The sequence below is a fragment of the Pan troglodytes genome, chromosome 21 (assembly GCF_028858775.2).
Source record: "Pan troglodytes isolate AG18354 chromosome 21, NHGRI_mPanTro3-v2.0_pri, whole genome shotgun sequence".
In the NCBI taxonomy this organism is placed as follows: domain Eukaryota; kingdom Metazoa; phylum Chordata; class Mammalia; order Primates; family Hominidae; genus Pan; species Pan troglodytes.
The window spans coordinates 69124321-69139992 of NC_072419.2; the positions used below are offsets into that span (position 1 = coordinate 69124321).

The 15672-nt window shown below is 61.3% G+C and overlaps 1 protein-coding gene and 1 long non-coding RNA gene across 4 annotated transcripts; one reads left to right on the forward strand and one right to left on the reverse strand.

The window, feature by feature from the left end:
• Positions 1-23: 23 nt before the first annotated feature.
• On the reverse strand, positions 24-4949 carry LOC104003646 (uncharacterized). The gene is made up of 3 exons (XR_676346.5): positions 4830-4949; positions 1410-1504; positions 24-474 (listed from the first exon to the last, which is right to left on the reverse strand). It is a non-coding gene; the product is annotated as an uncharacterized LOC104003646 (long non-coding RNA).
• OGFR (opioid growth factor receptor) lies at positions 4130-13141 on the forward strand. Of its 3 annotated transcripts, none has more exons than XM_016938265.4 (7): positions 4130-4402; positions 6876-6944; positions 7579-7657; positions 8913-8991; positions 9828-9894; positions 10786-10934; positions 11552-13141. In XM_016938265.4, the coding sequence occupies exons 1-7, from the start codon at positions 4235-4237 to the stop codon at positions 12789-12791; spliced, it is 1851 nt and encodes a 616-aa protein (XP_016793754.2). In that variant the 5' UTR covers positions 4130-4234; the 3' UTR covers positions 12792-13141. The 3 variants fall into 3 exon arrangements, with proteins under 3 accessions (XP_016793754.2, XP_063658799.1, XP_016793756.1); XM_063802729.1 differs by having other exon boundaries at positions 4212-4402; positions 6881-6944; XM_016938267.4 differs by lacking the exon at positions 4130-4402 and adding an exon at positions 5807-6742.
• The last annotated feature ends 2531 nt before the right edge of the window (positions 13142-15672 follow it).

The following is a 15672-nucleotide window of genomic DNA, read 5'->3' on the forward strand; positions in this document are numbered from 1 at the left end:
TGTGATTTTGATACCAAAGTAAGTTCACTTTTCCCCCAAAAGGAAGTTTTTATTTTTCCAAGATTTATAACTAAAGCATACACTTAGATGACTTATTAACATTCACTTGATACAACGTATAAACAAAATAGTAACAGATTCTGAGTGGTTATTTTGTGGACTGTGACAAGCACTTCAAATACAAAATGTTAGGAGGGCAAAACGGTGCGGGCCCTCGTAGGTCAGGCAGGCACCAGTGGGCTCCTTCCTGCTGAAAGCTGCGGCTGTGAGATGAGACCGCTGGCTGGGTCACAGAGTGAAATCCAGCGTTCCCGTGTGCGGACGAGGAGACAAGCTGTCCTGGCCAGCCATCGCACCCCAATGTCTTCAGCTTGATGCTGCTTCTCTGCCAGTGGAGCCTCCTCTACCACCTGGGAACATCCCTGGCCATCTGTCCCTGAAGTCCTCACCATGACGCAGATCACAAGGCACCCACTAAAGGGGCAAAGCCAGGAATCCCGTGCCATGTGATCGCCCCGTGTGGCACCTGCCACTCATCTGCACCAAACGCACTGCCACTTCTGGGGAAGAATAGCCCAGGGAAGCTGCTGGTCTACGGCCTGCCTGAGCTGTATTCCAAGGGTAGAGCAGCTGCCTGGGGGGACCCTGTGGGTCCCTTTTCTATAGAGCTGGGACAAATCCACAGCCCTGCAGTAACAGCCTGCCACAAAGAGCAGGCACCTGGAGGGCCCCACACACATAGACCAAAGGACTGAGCCCGCCTGGCATTCCTCCCCTCACACCACAAATACTCAGCCCTGCAGCCAGGGAAGGGTGGGGTCTCCCTTTGCTGCCCAAGTGTGCCCCCTTGCCCGTCTGATCTCTCCTGTTAGGTCAGCCTCAGTCAGGGCTTTGTGCCAGGTCCTGTCCTGGAGTCTCAGTCCGGGACAGCAGCCTGGCTCTTAGGCAGTCCAGAAGCAGCAGGGCAAAGGGGGGCAAATACTAACACGGGGTGTCACGGGATGGCCAGGAGGAGTCCTGCTCGCCACCCAGGCTCACTGTTGTAAACCTCCATCTGAAACCGCATCTCGGATGACCTCAGATTGTGCTGGGAAAGCCTAGTTAATAAATCTGCCTCATCTCGATTACTGTAACATTTTGCTGCACTTCCAGGAGAAAGCGAGAGCCCACAGAGTAAGCCCACCGGGCAGGTGAGCAGCGTGCCCCCGCCCCAGGCCTCCCTTCTGGACCAGAGGCTGACTGGTTGAAGTCAGGAGCCACGCAGCCCTTATGGACTCACAGGGGCTTCTGGGCTTCCCTGTGGGGAGGCCCAGTTCATGCTCTGCTGGCAGGTGGGATGACCAGGTCAAATTCACAAGTGTCAGGGCAAGGGCGATGTGGCCTCAAGTCCTGGTAAGCGCTGTACTTACCCTCCCCTGGCCCCAGGGGTCCTGTCTGTAACCTGGGGGCTTTATGTAATGCACACTCCACCATGTCATGTAGAAGGTGCCGACTGAACCCCAATCTGAAAAGGAAAACAGCTGGCATGAGGCTGGCCCGTGCACGGACGCTCACGCGCCTGCTGCTGTAGAGGCGAGACGTGGTACACTGTGCGCTCGGGACAAGATCTGAACGGGTCAGAAGCTGCCGCTGATGTTGAGCCTGGAAGCCTCAGCAGCGGCTCTATACCTGGAACACCCAGGGCCCAAGAGCACCTGCTGCCGCAGAGACATTTTCTCTATGGCTGGCAGCTGCAGGTGGGGACTCAGTGAAGGCTGAGAGTGGGAGTTATCTGAACTCCCCTGCCTGGCCCACCCAGGGCGACCCAGGGGTGACTGGGAAAGGCAATTGGGCTCCACTGCTCCCCAAATAGCAGCGAATAAATAGTGAGCGGCAGGGCACTGGCAGCGAGGCTCCCTGCTTGGCTGGTTGATTGAGGACAGGGCACGCTTGGGCCAAATCACGAGGCTGCCACTGGTCTTGCCTGGAGAAGATATGAAGGCTGTAATCCAAGCTCCCAGCCACACAAAATTCTGCTGGGCTCCTTAGCTGTGAGCAGTGCCTGCTCCAGGCACATCACCCACTGCATGTGCAGAGACCATTGCCCTTCCTGGGTGCCTGGGAGCTCTGTGTGCGTGTGTGAGAGAGAGAGAGTGTGACAGAGAAAGAGAGCCCCTTTCCCCAGCCTCAACAGCAAACCCTTCTGGAATGCCGTGCCACACGGGGCGTCACTGGACTGCAGAGGATGCTCTGAAGAAGCAATTCTGTTGCACAGTCCCCTACAGCAGCTCCTGCACTTCTCGGATTAGCACGCCCCCGAGATGAGCTCTGCACACACACACACACACACACACACAACACAAAAGCAACTAAAGAAGCAATTTGGTGTGGTGATATTTGTAAAACAGAAGTTGGGCAATGTCTCTAATACTCTTTTTAGGGAAGTGGTTCTATAGTCCTGCTGACAGTAGGTAGCAGCGGGAATGCTGTCTCCTTAGAACAATGTTGTCAGCACCCAGTATGCTTGTCTTTCTGTTTTCTGGGGCAGTGGAGGGGGCAGCCTGACCACCCAAGTCTCAGATCACCCAAACCCTATACAACCACCCAGCACCCATCAATGTCCCCATCAGAGCCCCCCGACTCCACCTCACAGTCTATTCTGATGCTGTAACCAGATCCCACCTGTAAATCATCTAACAAGGAGGTCAGGCAGCTCACTCAGGCTCCCCGGGAAACCTGCCCTGGCCACTGCCCTAAGTTGATTTACAGAAATGTCCAGCGCCCCAGAACTTCGGGGCATCACCACTGTCGTTTCAAGAAAGTGTGACGCATGTCCACAGGTTCCAGCCAGGTGAGACTGCACCTGCTAACAGTGGTCAACAGGTCAGCAAAGATTAGGGCCCAGCACCCAGAGGGTCCTTAACCTGTACTTGTGGCCAGGATTGGAAGACTTCCGTTCACGGCTGTCCCTGGCACACAGTACAAGGAATGTCACCAGTTCCCAGGCCCAGCAGGCCTGCAGGGCTAGGAGATGGCAGTGTCCCCTAGGGGCTGGGCTGGGGCCCGCTCCACCTTTCCACCACCATCATTACAGGGACAACTCTGCCAGGAGCTATCCTCATGGCCAAGTCCAAAATCCAGATTTAGTTTTACCTAAATGTTTTGAAATGAATTGGTATAGCAGTTACAGAAGAAATTTATCTGGAGTGGCCACTCCTGATTTTTATTTCAAGAGGTCACCAACCTTGCCATGTATCTGCCAGCAGATGTCAAAGGTGGATGAGCAAGGGACCCGCGGTGCTGGGAAATGGCACGTGAAAGTGACTTTGTGTTGCCCCATATCTGCCAGTGCTTAGAGAGAGGGCCCTGAGGAGGCACTGAACTGGCATCAGCTGTGTTGAACAGTCCCCAGGGTGACCCTCCCGGTGGCCCAGGCTTCGTGTGGTCCTCTCCCCTAAGTGCCTTCTTACAACTGAGAGATGGCAGCAAAGCTGAAGGAAGCCACGGCTTGCCCATGTCATCCTGGTTATATAAGACTCGGCACCCTAGAGAGAAAGACTCCCCTGGTGGCTTCGAAAAGAAAACGGCCGTGCTTTGCACTGCCTATGGAGGGACAGGGGTCCGCCAGCAGCTTCCAGGAGCTGAGTAAGGCCCCCAGCTCGCAGCAGAAGGACAGAGACCCCTACACACCCAGCTTAGGGAGAGAGGCCCCTGTGGACACGTGGCCCCTCCGGGGGTTATCCTCCAAGGGACATTCTTCTGATGGGGACATCCTCTGGGGGGATTTCTCTTGGGGGACAGAAATATTCCTGGAAGAGGGGATTCTCTGCGGGGCAGGCATCCTCCGGGGAGAGAATCCTGCTGGGAGGGCATCGTTGGAAGACATCCTTCCTAGGTACCCGGCTCATCTTCCGGGGACACCGTCCTCTGGGGGGCGGCCAGGCTTTGGGGACATTTTCGGGAGGGAGGATCTCCTAGGGCGGGCATCCTTGCGAGACGGGGTGGGGCGAATCCTCCCGGGTGGGCGTCGTGGGGTGGGGGTGGGCGTTCTGCGAGGGGCATCCTCCCGGGCGGACGTTGGGGGATTCTCGGGGGAGGGTGGGGCGCGGGGCGGGCGTCCCGGGGAGGGAGGGGCGTTGCGCGCGGACGCGGGCGGGGCCTGGGCCGCTCCGTCCCCTCCCCCCGCCCGCCCCCCGCGCTTCCTCTGCTTTCGGTTTCGCTTCCGCCTCCAGCGCGAGCCCCGCCGCCGCCGAGCATGGACGACCCCGACTGCGACTCCACCTGGGAGGAGGACGAGGAGGATGCGGAGGACGCGGAGGACGAGGACGGCGAGGCCGCCGGCGCGAGGGACGCGGACACAGGGGACGAGGACGAGGACGAGGAATCGGAGCAGCCGCGGGCGGCGCGGCCCAGCTCGCTCCAGGTGCGGCCCCGCGGCGCGGAAGAGGCCTGGGGTCCCCGGCGCCCCCCGCCCGGCTGCGTGGACGGGAGACCCCCCCCCCTCCCGGGCGGAGACACCTGGAGCCTCCTGGGGACCCCGCAGCCCCGGGGACCCCACCCCAGACCGGCCGACCCCCAGCCCCAGGGCCTGGCGGGGAAGTGCGGGGGCCGCGCGTGGGTGACAGCGGAGCTGAGCCTCCCGGGCCCCACCGTGTGTGGGCGCCGTTTCCCCCGGGGGTGCCTCGGGCGCGTCCCGCCCCCAGCCGCCGTGGCCGCCCCTGCTGGAACCCCTCCCGCCTCGGGCCCGCGCCTCGGCCTCCTGGCGGCCCCTGCGCAGGCCCCGCGGCCTGGGGCTGGGGCTGGGGCTGGGGCCCGGGCCGGGTCTGGCCTGGGAGGCTTCGCTTCTGCACCTGCGGGAGCCCGGGGCGGGCTGACGGGGCCTCCGCGTGTTACTTTTGTTACCGCCGGGCGCCTGTCATCGCCGGGGTTACTTTTGTTGCCGCGCTGGGAACGCCACACTGTCGCAGTCCGGCCCCCCGTCGGGGAGCTGGGATTTATCTGGGAGCGTCCTTCCAGCTGAGCTGCCCGGGTTGTGGAGGGCCGGGAAGTGCATGGAACTCGACGGCTCCGCATGGATTCTCCCCTTGGCACCCAGCACCGTTTGCGTTGGCGCCTGGCCATGGTGGAGCGGGCAGTGAGAGAGCACGGAGGGGCTCGGCCCTGTCGCCGGGAGGGCAGCGGCCAGGCAGGCTGGGCAGGGGGGTGGGGTCTGGCTCTGTCCCACAGGACGGTGTGACGCCTGGGTGGGCTCTTGACGGGCTTTCCTCACTGGAGTTCCTCAGGCCGCTCTCCTGAAGAGGTGCTCAGAGGCCCTGATCATCCTGCCAGGCGCCTGTGACCCCTGACCTCTTCCCTCTGCCTCCTGCTGTGGCTTCTGTCCACAAGCCCCTCCCCTTCCCCTTTGGACCCCTCAGGCCTCCCCAGCTGCCTGCGCTGGACCCTGGCGGGGCTGTTTCACTTTTTCCTGGGCAGTGTCATGTATGCACCTGTGGGCTGACTGGCCACATCCAGTCAGGACCCAGCCTCCAGAACTGACCCAGGGAGGCTCCTGCTGGCCCCAGGAAGGAGAAGTAGAAACTGATAACCAGGCGGAGCGAGAGAACCACACCAGCGGCCCTGTTGAGAAATCAGGCCGAGAGATCGGTGGCGGTGGCTCAGGCCTGTAATCCCAGCACTTTCGGAGGCCTGGGCAGTCGGATCACCAGAGGTCAGGAGTCCAAGATTAGCCTGGCCAACATGGTGAAACTGTTGTCTCTACTAAAAATACAACATTAGCCAGGCGTGATGGGCACCTGTAATCCCAGCTCCTCCAGAGATTGAAGCAGGAGAATCGCTTAAACCTGGGAGGTGGAGGTTGCAGTGAGTGGAGGTTGCAGTGAGTGGAGATTGCCTGGGAGGTGGAGATTGCATGAAGCTCCATCTCGAGGGGAAAAAAATAAGAAAGAAAAATCAGGCAGAGAGGCAACGCCAGGTCCCAGCTGGAGCTCAGCAGGGAGCCAGGGGATACAGTGGCTGACCGGGCCTCCCAACCCCCCTTCTAGCACTCCCCCAGGATCCTGGGTCCCAATTGTTGCCCTGGACAAATACGCCCATTCCTGCCCCACCCACCGAGCGAGGCCCAGCCCCAGGCCCCCTACCCTCATCACGAGGTCAGGGCTGTGTCCCAGCATCCTCATCACCAGGTACTTCCGGCCCTTTGCTCAGCCCCGTGATGCTTGGCCTGCAGAGATGGGGGCTGAAGGGCTTGGGGCATCAAGGGGACCTGACATCTTGCTGAGAAGCCATCACCAGACAGGGCTGGAGGCTGGAGACTCAGGGCCTGACCTCACCATGGCCAGTGAGGCGTGGGGTTGGGCAGGGAAGGGGCATTCATTCATTAGACCCTGCCAGAAGCACCTGGGTCCCCTTCTGGGGCTACAGGTGGTGAGGCCACTGCCCCCAAGAACACAGCCTGGTGACTTTAGTGTACAAAGCAGGGGGAGTCTCCAGGGGCACAGAACAGAGGCTAAAGCCAGGGTGGAGGTGGCCAGCAGGCCTAGGAGGAGGAGAGGGTCAGGGCCACACCCCAGGGGAGGTGCATGTCAGCCAGGGGCCACCCTAAGGTGGAAGCCAGGAGTCCCAAAGGGGCCTAGAGAAGGAGCAGGCCCCCACCTGGCTCCCGCAGCCCTCTCTGGTTCTGTGCAGGGTATTGGGATGCGTTACTGAGGCCCAAATCTGCCCCACTGGGAACCCCCAAAAAAGAGCCGGGGCAGGAGAATGAGAGGTAGGAGCCATGAAACCCCCACCCTTTAAAGACAGCTCTTTGGCAGCTGGCCCAGGCCCTGCAGCCCTCACCACGTTGGGGCTCACTTGGGGGTCTCCCATGGGCGTCCTAATCCCATCTCTTTTCTTCCCAGTCCAGAATGACAGGGTCCCGAAACTGGCGAGCCACGAGGGACATGTGTAGGTATCGGCACAACTATCCGGTACGTACCTGCCCCAGGACACACAACCCTCCCGCCAGCTGCTCTTCTCAGGCAGAATGTCCCAGGTTCTACTGGAAGGCCGGCCTGGCTTGCTGTGCCAGGGCCACAGTTCTGGGCAGGACCCTGCCTGGGGCACAGCCTGGTGTAGATTCAGAGCCCTGCCCTTCCCCTCTCCGGGAGACCGGGGGCATCCCCCTACTTTTCTGAGCTTCAGCACGCCGTCGCCTTGCAAACATGGCCATAGTGCCAGCCTTGTGATGCACACGTGTGGGGTCCGTGATACCGCCCACACGGCACCCCACCCCCATGCCAGCCCTGTCTCCTGCAGGTTGTCCTCAGCCATTACCCTCCACACCCCTGAATCACGGAAACCCCTGTGCTGACTTCAGGGTGCTGAGGAGGGGACCTGCCAGGCCTGGCCTGGCTGGCGAAATGGGGAAGGGGGGTCCCTGGGGCTTGGAGGCAGCTGCTGTCCTCTGAATGGCCCCCACCTGCAGAGTGAGGAGCCAGGCGGGCTCTTGGGGTATTGGGCCAGCCTGGAGGTTTGCAGATGCGCCTCCCCGAAGGGCACGGAGGGCCCCAGGGCAGCTTGTGTCTGATGGATCCTTGCTGTCCCCTTTCTCTGGCTCTTCAGGATCTGGTGGAACGAGACTGCAATGGGGACACGCCAAACCTGAGTTTCTACAGAAATGAGATCCGCTTCCTGCCCAACGGTAGGTGCCTCACAACCACTGGCAGCCGGCACTTCCATCCGTGCCTGGCAGGGGTGGTCCACTGGGGCCTGGTTTGGGATGTACCCGGCGATTACCAGGGCCACAGCTTTCAAATAGCCCCACAGTGCCCCCTGGAGGTGGCCAGAGGGACTCCAGGATCCCCAGCTTGGGATCTCCGCAGCGGTGTTTGGGTCGGGGTGGGCTATCTCTGTAGAGAGCCAGAGACTGAATATCTGCAGCTTTTCAGGCCATGCAGTCTCTATCAAAACTACTGAACTCCTCCACGACCTCATGAAAGCCACATGTAAACCAACGAGCTAAGGATAGCTTTTATATTTTTAAATGGTTGGAAAAAATTAAAGTAGAGGCCGGGCCTGGTGGCTCACGCTTGTAATCCCAGCACTTTGGGAGGCCAAGGCGGGTGGATCACAAAGTCAAGAGTTCGAGACCAGCCTGGCCAATATGGTGAAACCCTGTCTCTACTAAAAATACAAAAAAAATTAGCCAGGTGTGGTAGCGTGCGCCTGTAGTCCCAGCTACTCAGGAGGCTGAGGCAGGAGAATCGCTTGAACTTGGGAGGTGGAGGTTGCAGTGAGCCGAGATCACGCCACTGCCCTCCAGCCTGGGCAACAGAATGAGACTCTGTCTCAAAAAAAAAAAAAAAAAAAAAAAAAGAACAGTGTTCTATTACTTTGATATTATAAGAAATTAAAATTTCAGTGTCAATAAAGCTTCACGGGCACATGCCCACACCTGTTTATGCACGTGCCGGGCTGCAACGTGAAACAGAGACTGGGTGGCTGCACAAAACACTGTCAGGCCCCCATCTCAGGAGACTGTGCCTGCCACATCATGGGACTGGGTTCAGCTGGGGGCTGTGTTTGAGGACAGATTTCTGTGGCTGACGGGCCACGCTTTTGCAGGAGGCACTGAGGCCCCCTCCTGTACAGACAGGTCCTGGTCGAGGACCACTGGTTCCCCCAGAGGGACCTTCCGGGCTCTCACTGGGGTTTGCCGCCAGCCAGCAACAAGGGTCCAGGTCACAGATGGCAGCAGGGCAAGGGCTGTGCATCAGAGGAGGGATGGGCAGCCCCACTGAGCCTAGCACCCTGAAGAGCCTCAGGAGATGAGGGCGAGGAATAGCTTGGGGAAGCTGCTGGCAGCACTCTCTCCTTATGTCCCCCACCCACACCCCATCCTCCTGAGCACGGGCAGGGTGGCTGCCACAGCTGACTTGTCCCCATGGGGCTCCCAGGCTGTTTCATTGAGGACATTCTTCAGAACTGGACAGACAACTATGACCTCCTTGAGGACAATCACTCCTACATCCAGTGGTGAGCTGGGGAGGATGGGAGGATGGGGGGTTGGCGAGGCCACAGGGGGAGGGCCCTCCCAGGCAGGAGCCCTCCCCACGCTGCTTCCTGGCATGGACTGAGCACTCCCTGTCCTTCCTGGAAGCTGGTGTCCACGTTACACGGATGGACATTACTGGACATGCAAGGGCCGCTGAGGGAAGGCTCAGGTCTGTCCCCAATCTGTGGGCTCTTGGTGACCAGGGAGACAGGAAGGGCTGCACACAAGCTCCCTGAAACAGAAGAGGGGGCAGGCACTACCTGCCAGAGGGGCAGCCTTAGTGCCAGGAGGCCTCAGCAAGCCTCAAGGGGCGGCCCCCGTGTCGGACTCAGCTGGGGCAAGGTTCTGGCATAGTGCTGGGATGAGACTTGTGCAGGCGTCTCGGGGACCCACAATGTGGCCCCGGAAACACAGCATGCCCTGCTTTGGGGACAGCTCGCTGAGCGTCCACAGGGAGCCTCTGCTGGTGTGTGACGTGTCACGAGTGACAACACAAGAGAGGGAAGAGTGAGGAGTAGAAAGGAAGGCCCTGTCCGCCCGGGCTGGATGGCTGCAGGGCCCCTCGCTGCCTGAGTCACCTCCCCAGTCCTGCTGAGCATGCAGGCTGTGGCTTACGCACCACACACCTCCTGTCCTGGGCCCTTGCACGCTCACCTGAGCTCTCCCACCCTCGCTCCTCCACCTAGCCACTCCCTCCTAGAGTTGAGCCTGGGAACCCAGAGAGGATTGGAACTGCCCCGGGCTACACAGCGAGCACGTGCCCGAGGTCTGGAAGCGGCTCTCCTAATCCCTTGCCTGGGCATCTCTTCTCCTGCAGGCTGTTTCCTCTGCGAGAACCAGGAGTGAACTGGCATGCCAAGCCCCTCACGCTCAGGGAGGTTGAGGTGAGCCAGGCCTTGGCTGTGACTGGAGGGGAAGATGGGGAGGCCTGGGCAAGCCACGCCGCTGCAGAGACGGGGTCACCTCTGACAGTAGGCATTTGGTGCCCCCTCAGGGGTCCCTTGGAAGGCAGAAGGGCCGAAAGAGCCTCCAGTATGATGACCTTCCCTCCCCAGTGGTCCTCACCCCACCAGGCATCTAGAGAAACTCAATTTCCGAGGCTGTTTGTCCCCATGCGGGAGTCTGGGGCTGAGCCCCTGAGAGACCCGGAGTGGTGGGACCTGCCTTTCTCACCACTGTTTTAGGCTGGAGTGGGGTCACCCAAGTATGGAAGCTGCCCCTGAGGGATGCAGGGACTTAGCCGAGGGGCCCCTCCTGGCACTTTCCCATGGCCGGCGACTTCCTCTCAGGGGAGGGCAGCAGCCTCAGGCCCTGGCGAGAGCTCGGAGCAGCTCAGAGGAGAGATGAAGGCATGAGTGTGTCTCTTGTCACTTTACCCTAAAAGTCTGAGTCCAGGCTAGGTGCCATAGCTCACGTTTGTAATCCCAGCACTTTGAGAGGCTGAGGCGGGTGGATCACCTGAGGTCAGGAGTTTGAGACCAGCCTGGCCAACGTGACAAAACCCCGTTTCTACTAAAAATAGAAAAAAATTAGCCAGGTGTGGTGGCAGGCACCTGTAATCCCAGCTACTCGGGAGGCAGAGGTTGCAGTGACTGAGGTCACACCATTGCACTCCAGCCTGGGCAACAGAGCAAGACTCTGTCTCTAAATAAATGTCTGTCTGTCTGTCTGTCTAGTCCAGGCCTCTGAGTGAGTCGGGACCCACGGCCACCCCCACACTCAGGAACCGGGGCTTCAGGGATGGTGCCTGAGCTCTCCAAGGGGGTCTTTTCCAGGTGTTTAAAAGCTCCCAGGAGATCCAGGAGCGGCTTGTCCGGGCCTACGAGCTCATGCTGGGCTTCTACGGGATCCGGCTGGAGGACCGAGGCACGGGCACGGTGGGCCGAGCACAGAACTACCAGAAGCGCTTCCAGAACCTGAACTGGTGAGGCCCGGCTGCTCCCGCCCACCCCCACCCCGGCGCAGAACAGGGCCACGTCAGGTTTCGGGCAGGTCACAGAGCGCTGCTGCAGACAGAGAACTCCAGGGCCGTTTGGGCAATGGACCAAGGCCCTGAGCCCCCTCCTTGCTGCCTGTAGAGCCGGGCGGTCCCTCCCCGATAGGGTTGGTGAGAAGGTAAAGAATGCTGTTCCTGCACCCAGGAGGTGGCAGTCCACATAGAGAAGCAAGCAGGGGTGATGGAGAACCTGCAGGCGGTACAGCCAGCTCTCACAGGGTGTTCGAGGCCCCTGTACCCTGCAGGGGCCCCTTGTGGCTCTCATCCAGCCAGTTCCTCCCCACCAGGGACTCGGGGTACAGCCACCCTCTAGGTGATGCGTCAGCATCCCCCCAACCCCCATGTGTCTAGGGCCCACAGGCCATTTTCACAGGGATGGCATGAGTCCTCCCCTGGGCCCAGAGAGGCAAATGGAGAGAGAGACTGAATCATGGGCCAGGGTGGGGAGACCTCGTGGAGCCGGGTGGGAGGGCAGGCCAGGGCGGGGTGCGGCCCAGCAGGAGGGGTCCCGGCCATTGACCTCTCCTGACCCGGACCTCTCACAGGCGCAGCCACAACAACCTCCGCATCACACGCATCCTCAAGTCGCTGGGTGAGCTGGGCCTCGAGCACTTCCAGGCACCGCTGGTCCGCTTCTTCCTGGAGGAGACGCTGGTGCGGCGGGAGCTGCCGGGGGTGCGGCAGAGTGCCCTGGACTACTTCATGTTCGCCGTGCGCTGCCGACACCAGCGCCGCCAGCTGGTGCACTTCGCCTGGGAGCACTTCCGGCCCCGCTGCAAGTTCGTCTGGGGGCCCCAAGACAAGCTGCGGAGGTTCAAGCCCAGCTCTCTGCCCCATCCGCTCGAGGGCTCCAGGAAGGTGGAGGAGGAAGGAAGCCCCAGGGACCCCGACCACGAGGCCAGCACCCAGGGTCGGACCTGTGGGCCAGAGCATAGCAAGGGTGGGGGCAGGGTGGACGAGGGGCCCCAGCCACGGAGTGTGGAGCCCCAGGATACGGGACCCCTGGAGAGGAGCCAGGGGGATGAGGCAGGGGGCCACGGGGAAGATAGGCCGGAGCCCTTAAGCCCCAAAGAGAGCAAGAAGAGGAAGCTGGAGCTGAGCCGGCGGGAGCAGCCGCCCACAGAGCCAGGCCCTCAGAGTGCCTCAGAGGTGGAGAAGATCGCTCTGAATTTGGAGGGGTGTGCCCTCAGCCAGGGCAGCCTCAGGACGGGGACCCAGGAAGTGGGCGGTCAGGACCCTGGGGAGGCAGTGCAGCCCTGCCGCCAACCCCTGGGAGCCAGGGTGGCCGACAAGGTGAGGAAGCGGAGGAAGGTGGATGAGGGTGCTGGGGACAGTGCTGCGGTGGCCAGTGGTGGTGCCCAGACCTTGGCCCTTGCCGGGTCCCCTGCCCCATCAGGGCACCCCAAGGCTGGACACAGTGAGAACGGGGTTGAGGAGGACACAGAAGGTCGAACGGGGCCCAAAGAAGGTACCCCTGGGAGCCCATCGGAGACCCCAGGCCCCAGCCCAGCAGGACCTTCAGGGCACAAGCTGGTTGAGAGCCCATCGGAGACCCCAGGCCCCAGCCCAGCAGGACCTGCAGAGGACGAGCTGGCCAGGAGCCCATCAGAGACCCCAGGCCCCAGCCCAGCAGGACCTGCAGGGGACGAGCCAGCCGAGAGCCCTTCGGAGACCCCAGGCCCCAGCCCAGCAGGACCTGCAGGGGATGAGCCAGCCACGGCAGGGGAGGCAGCAGAGGTGCAGGCCGCAGAGGTGGAGTCTTCTGCCAAGTCTGGGAAGCCTTAAGGAAAGGAGTGCCCGTCGGCGTCTTGGTCCTTCTGTCCCTGCTGCAGGGGCTGGGGCCTCCGGAGCTGCTGCGGGCTCCCCTCAGGCTCTGCTTCGTGACCCGTGACCCATGACCCACAGTGCTGGCCTCCTGTGGGGCCACTATAGCAGCCACCAGAAGCTGCGAGGCCCTCAGGGAAGGCCAAGGCCTGCAGAAGCCTCCTGGCCTGGCTGCGTCTTCCCCACCCAGCTCTCCCCTGCGCCCCGTCTTTGTAAATTGACCCTTCTGGAGGCGGGGGCGGTGGGCAGGGCTGCTTTTCTTAGTCTGGTGCCAAGCAAGGCCTTTTCTGAATAAATTCATTTGACTTTGAGTCTTTGGTATGGACCGGGGTCCTGTTGGGTGGCTGGTAGGGCTGGTGTCACAGCTGATGTCCCTCCAGGCTCCGGTGGTCTGGCCCGGCTACCGCCTCACATTGCTCCACCAGGTGCCTGTGGGGGCAGAGTGGTGGCCCAGCCCTCCCCACACACCCACTTGGCCACACAGTCCCCAGGCGTGCACAGGTGGGCAGGCTGCAGCCTCCCAGAGCCTCTGAAGGTGGAACTGAGGTCCCTCAGCAGGCTTTTGCCACCTGTTCAAGATGAGTCTGGGGGTTCCCCTGGGGTTGGCCGGGGCAGTGCTTGTGCATGGTGGGGTCTGGACCAGGCCTTTCTGCCTGCTGTGATCTGGGATGCGCTGCTGTGCCTCGGGCAGGCTTGGAGTACTCTCTGGCGGGCCCCTTGGCTCCCTCAGGTCTGGTGGAGCCAGGTGTGCCCCCAGGGCAGTCCCTCCCTGCAGTCTGCCCTTGTCACCCTGGGCCAGGAGCCCCCGCTTCCCGGTTCACCTACATTTCTACATCAGCAGGGTAAGGGGCTTTTTGTGGGGCCTCAGAGGAGGGGCCGGACACTTGTCTTTGCTCAGTGAAGGACAGGGCAGACCCGGGGCACCCCTGGGTGGGAGGGTTAAAGCTGTAGACCCTGGTACCACTACAGGGAAAATGCCCAGTTCCCATCTGGTGGCACCGGATACACGAGCCGGAAGTCACTGGGAGGAGACACCCCAGGTTCAATAATCCCCCAGAGCTGGGTGGGGAAGCTGTGGGACCCCTGGTGCCTCAAGTGTGGCTCAGGGGATTCCTGCCATGGAGGGAAACTGAGGCAGTGAGCTGGACATAGGGCTAGAAGTGCAGTCACTGGGGCAGCGCCCGGCAGATCCAGCGTCCCCAGTCCAGGCCGTTGTGGGGCTGGAGTCGGTGAAAATCAGCGCCTGAAATGAGGAGCCTGTTGGAGCAGCCCTGGGGGCCGATGCCTGGCGGTGGGCACCTGGGGACAGCAGGCAGTGCTGGCCAGCCAACCCGGGCTTCAGGGAGAGTGATGACCCACAACAGGCGGGCAGCAGGAGGCTCTGCCCCACTCAAAGGTGAGCCGGGGGAGGCTGAGCTCTGACAGTGCCCACCCTCTGCCTAGGATCTGCCTGGAGCTGGGGGTGGTTTTTTGAGGGGCTTGAAGGTGGTTCGGGGGGGACACCAAGCAGGTGTCCCAGGCATGAGGTGGCTCCCCTGGCCTGAGGTGAAGGCCAGCTGTGTTTTGTCTGATTTGGGTCAGATAGCAGTCTTTGCTGACTGCATGCTGGGCATCATGGGGATAGGCAAAGTGGGGTGTGGGGCCAGGGACCAGGGGAGAGCCACTGAGGAGGGGGCTGGCCACAGGGTCATCTTGCCAGGTGGAACTGGTAGGGAGGACTTATCCTGTCCCCCAGACCGTGGGCTTGGGGTGGGGCTGGTGCTGGGAGCCCCTAAGGCCCCCTGCGGTCTGGGCTGACCTGCTCCACCCACCCCTCCCCGTTGTCAAAAGTCCTCTGTTAGGAAGCTCTGTGCCAGGATGACTTGGACTCCTCAGGAGGGTGGGCCTTTTCAGCTCCTCCCACCTCGCCTGATGGAATTCACACACACCCTTCCCAGCCACCGCGCTCACCCAGCAGTGAAGGGAGAATCTCCCTCCACTCACTTCACCTCGGGAGAGATTAGAGCGACACTATTATTTTGAGACAGGGTCTCACTCTCTTGCCCAGGCAGGAGTGCAGTGGCGCCATCTTGGCTCACTGCAGCCCCGACCTTACAGGCTCAAGCGATCCTCTTGCCTCAGCCTCCCGTGTAGCGTGGACTACAGGCGAGCACCACCATGCCCAGCCGATGTTTTAATTTTTGGTAGACATGAGGCCTCCCTCTGTCTCCAAGCTGGCCACGCCCGGCCGATGTTTTAATTTTTGGTAGAGATGAGGCCTCCCTCTGTCGCCAGGCTGACTGCGCCCGGCCAGAGTGCGGCCAGAGTGCGGTGCTCCTGCTGAGCAGCTTTGCGCCCACTCCCCTCTCATCCCCTCCCGCCCTTGCTAACTCACAGCATTGCAACAGTCATGAGTCCCCACCTGCCGAAAGGAAACTCCTGCAGCCCCCTACAACCCCCAGGGCAGCCTTTCTCGGGAATTTTCAAGATTCCTGGGGGAGGGGCTGGCATCTGCGCCTTCATTGAGCCTACAGGCAACTGGAAGCCTTGAGTCCCCTAGGGCAGCGACTGCCCTGGCAGCCTGAGGCAGAGCTTGGCCGGACCTGGCGACCCCTGAGCTTGTGGGAAATGGACATGGCCAGCACCGCCTTCAGGCCTCCAGGGCACAGTTCTTTCAGGCCAGGGATCTCGGGGAGGGGTTCTTCCCCTCGGCCAGGGTCATCGTTTTGCGATCTCTCCCGGGAGTCTGGGTTTGGAGTCTGGTCTTAGCCGGTAGCAACTGACGTGGCCTGACCACCCGGCCCGTCCAGGTCCACGGGCGAGGGGCCGCGGTGGGGGTGCTCCCAGCCCAGCAGGCAGCCCT

Bases quoted from the DNA above. Each gene is read 5' to 3' on its own strand.
- OGFR (XM_016938265.4), top strand. From the start codon at position 4,235: ATGGACGACCCCGACTGCGACTCCACCTGGGAGGAGGACGAGGAGGAT. The intron at 7,658-8,912 runs GTAGGTGCCTCA...TGGGGCTCCCAG, and splicing joins GATCCGCTTCCTGCCCAACG to GCTGTTTCATTGAGGACATT. The intron at 10,935-11,551 runs GTGAGGCCCGGC...GACCTCTCACAG, and splicing joins CGCTTCCAGAACCTGAACTG to GCGCAGCCACAACAACCTCC.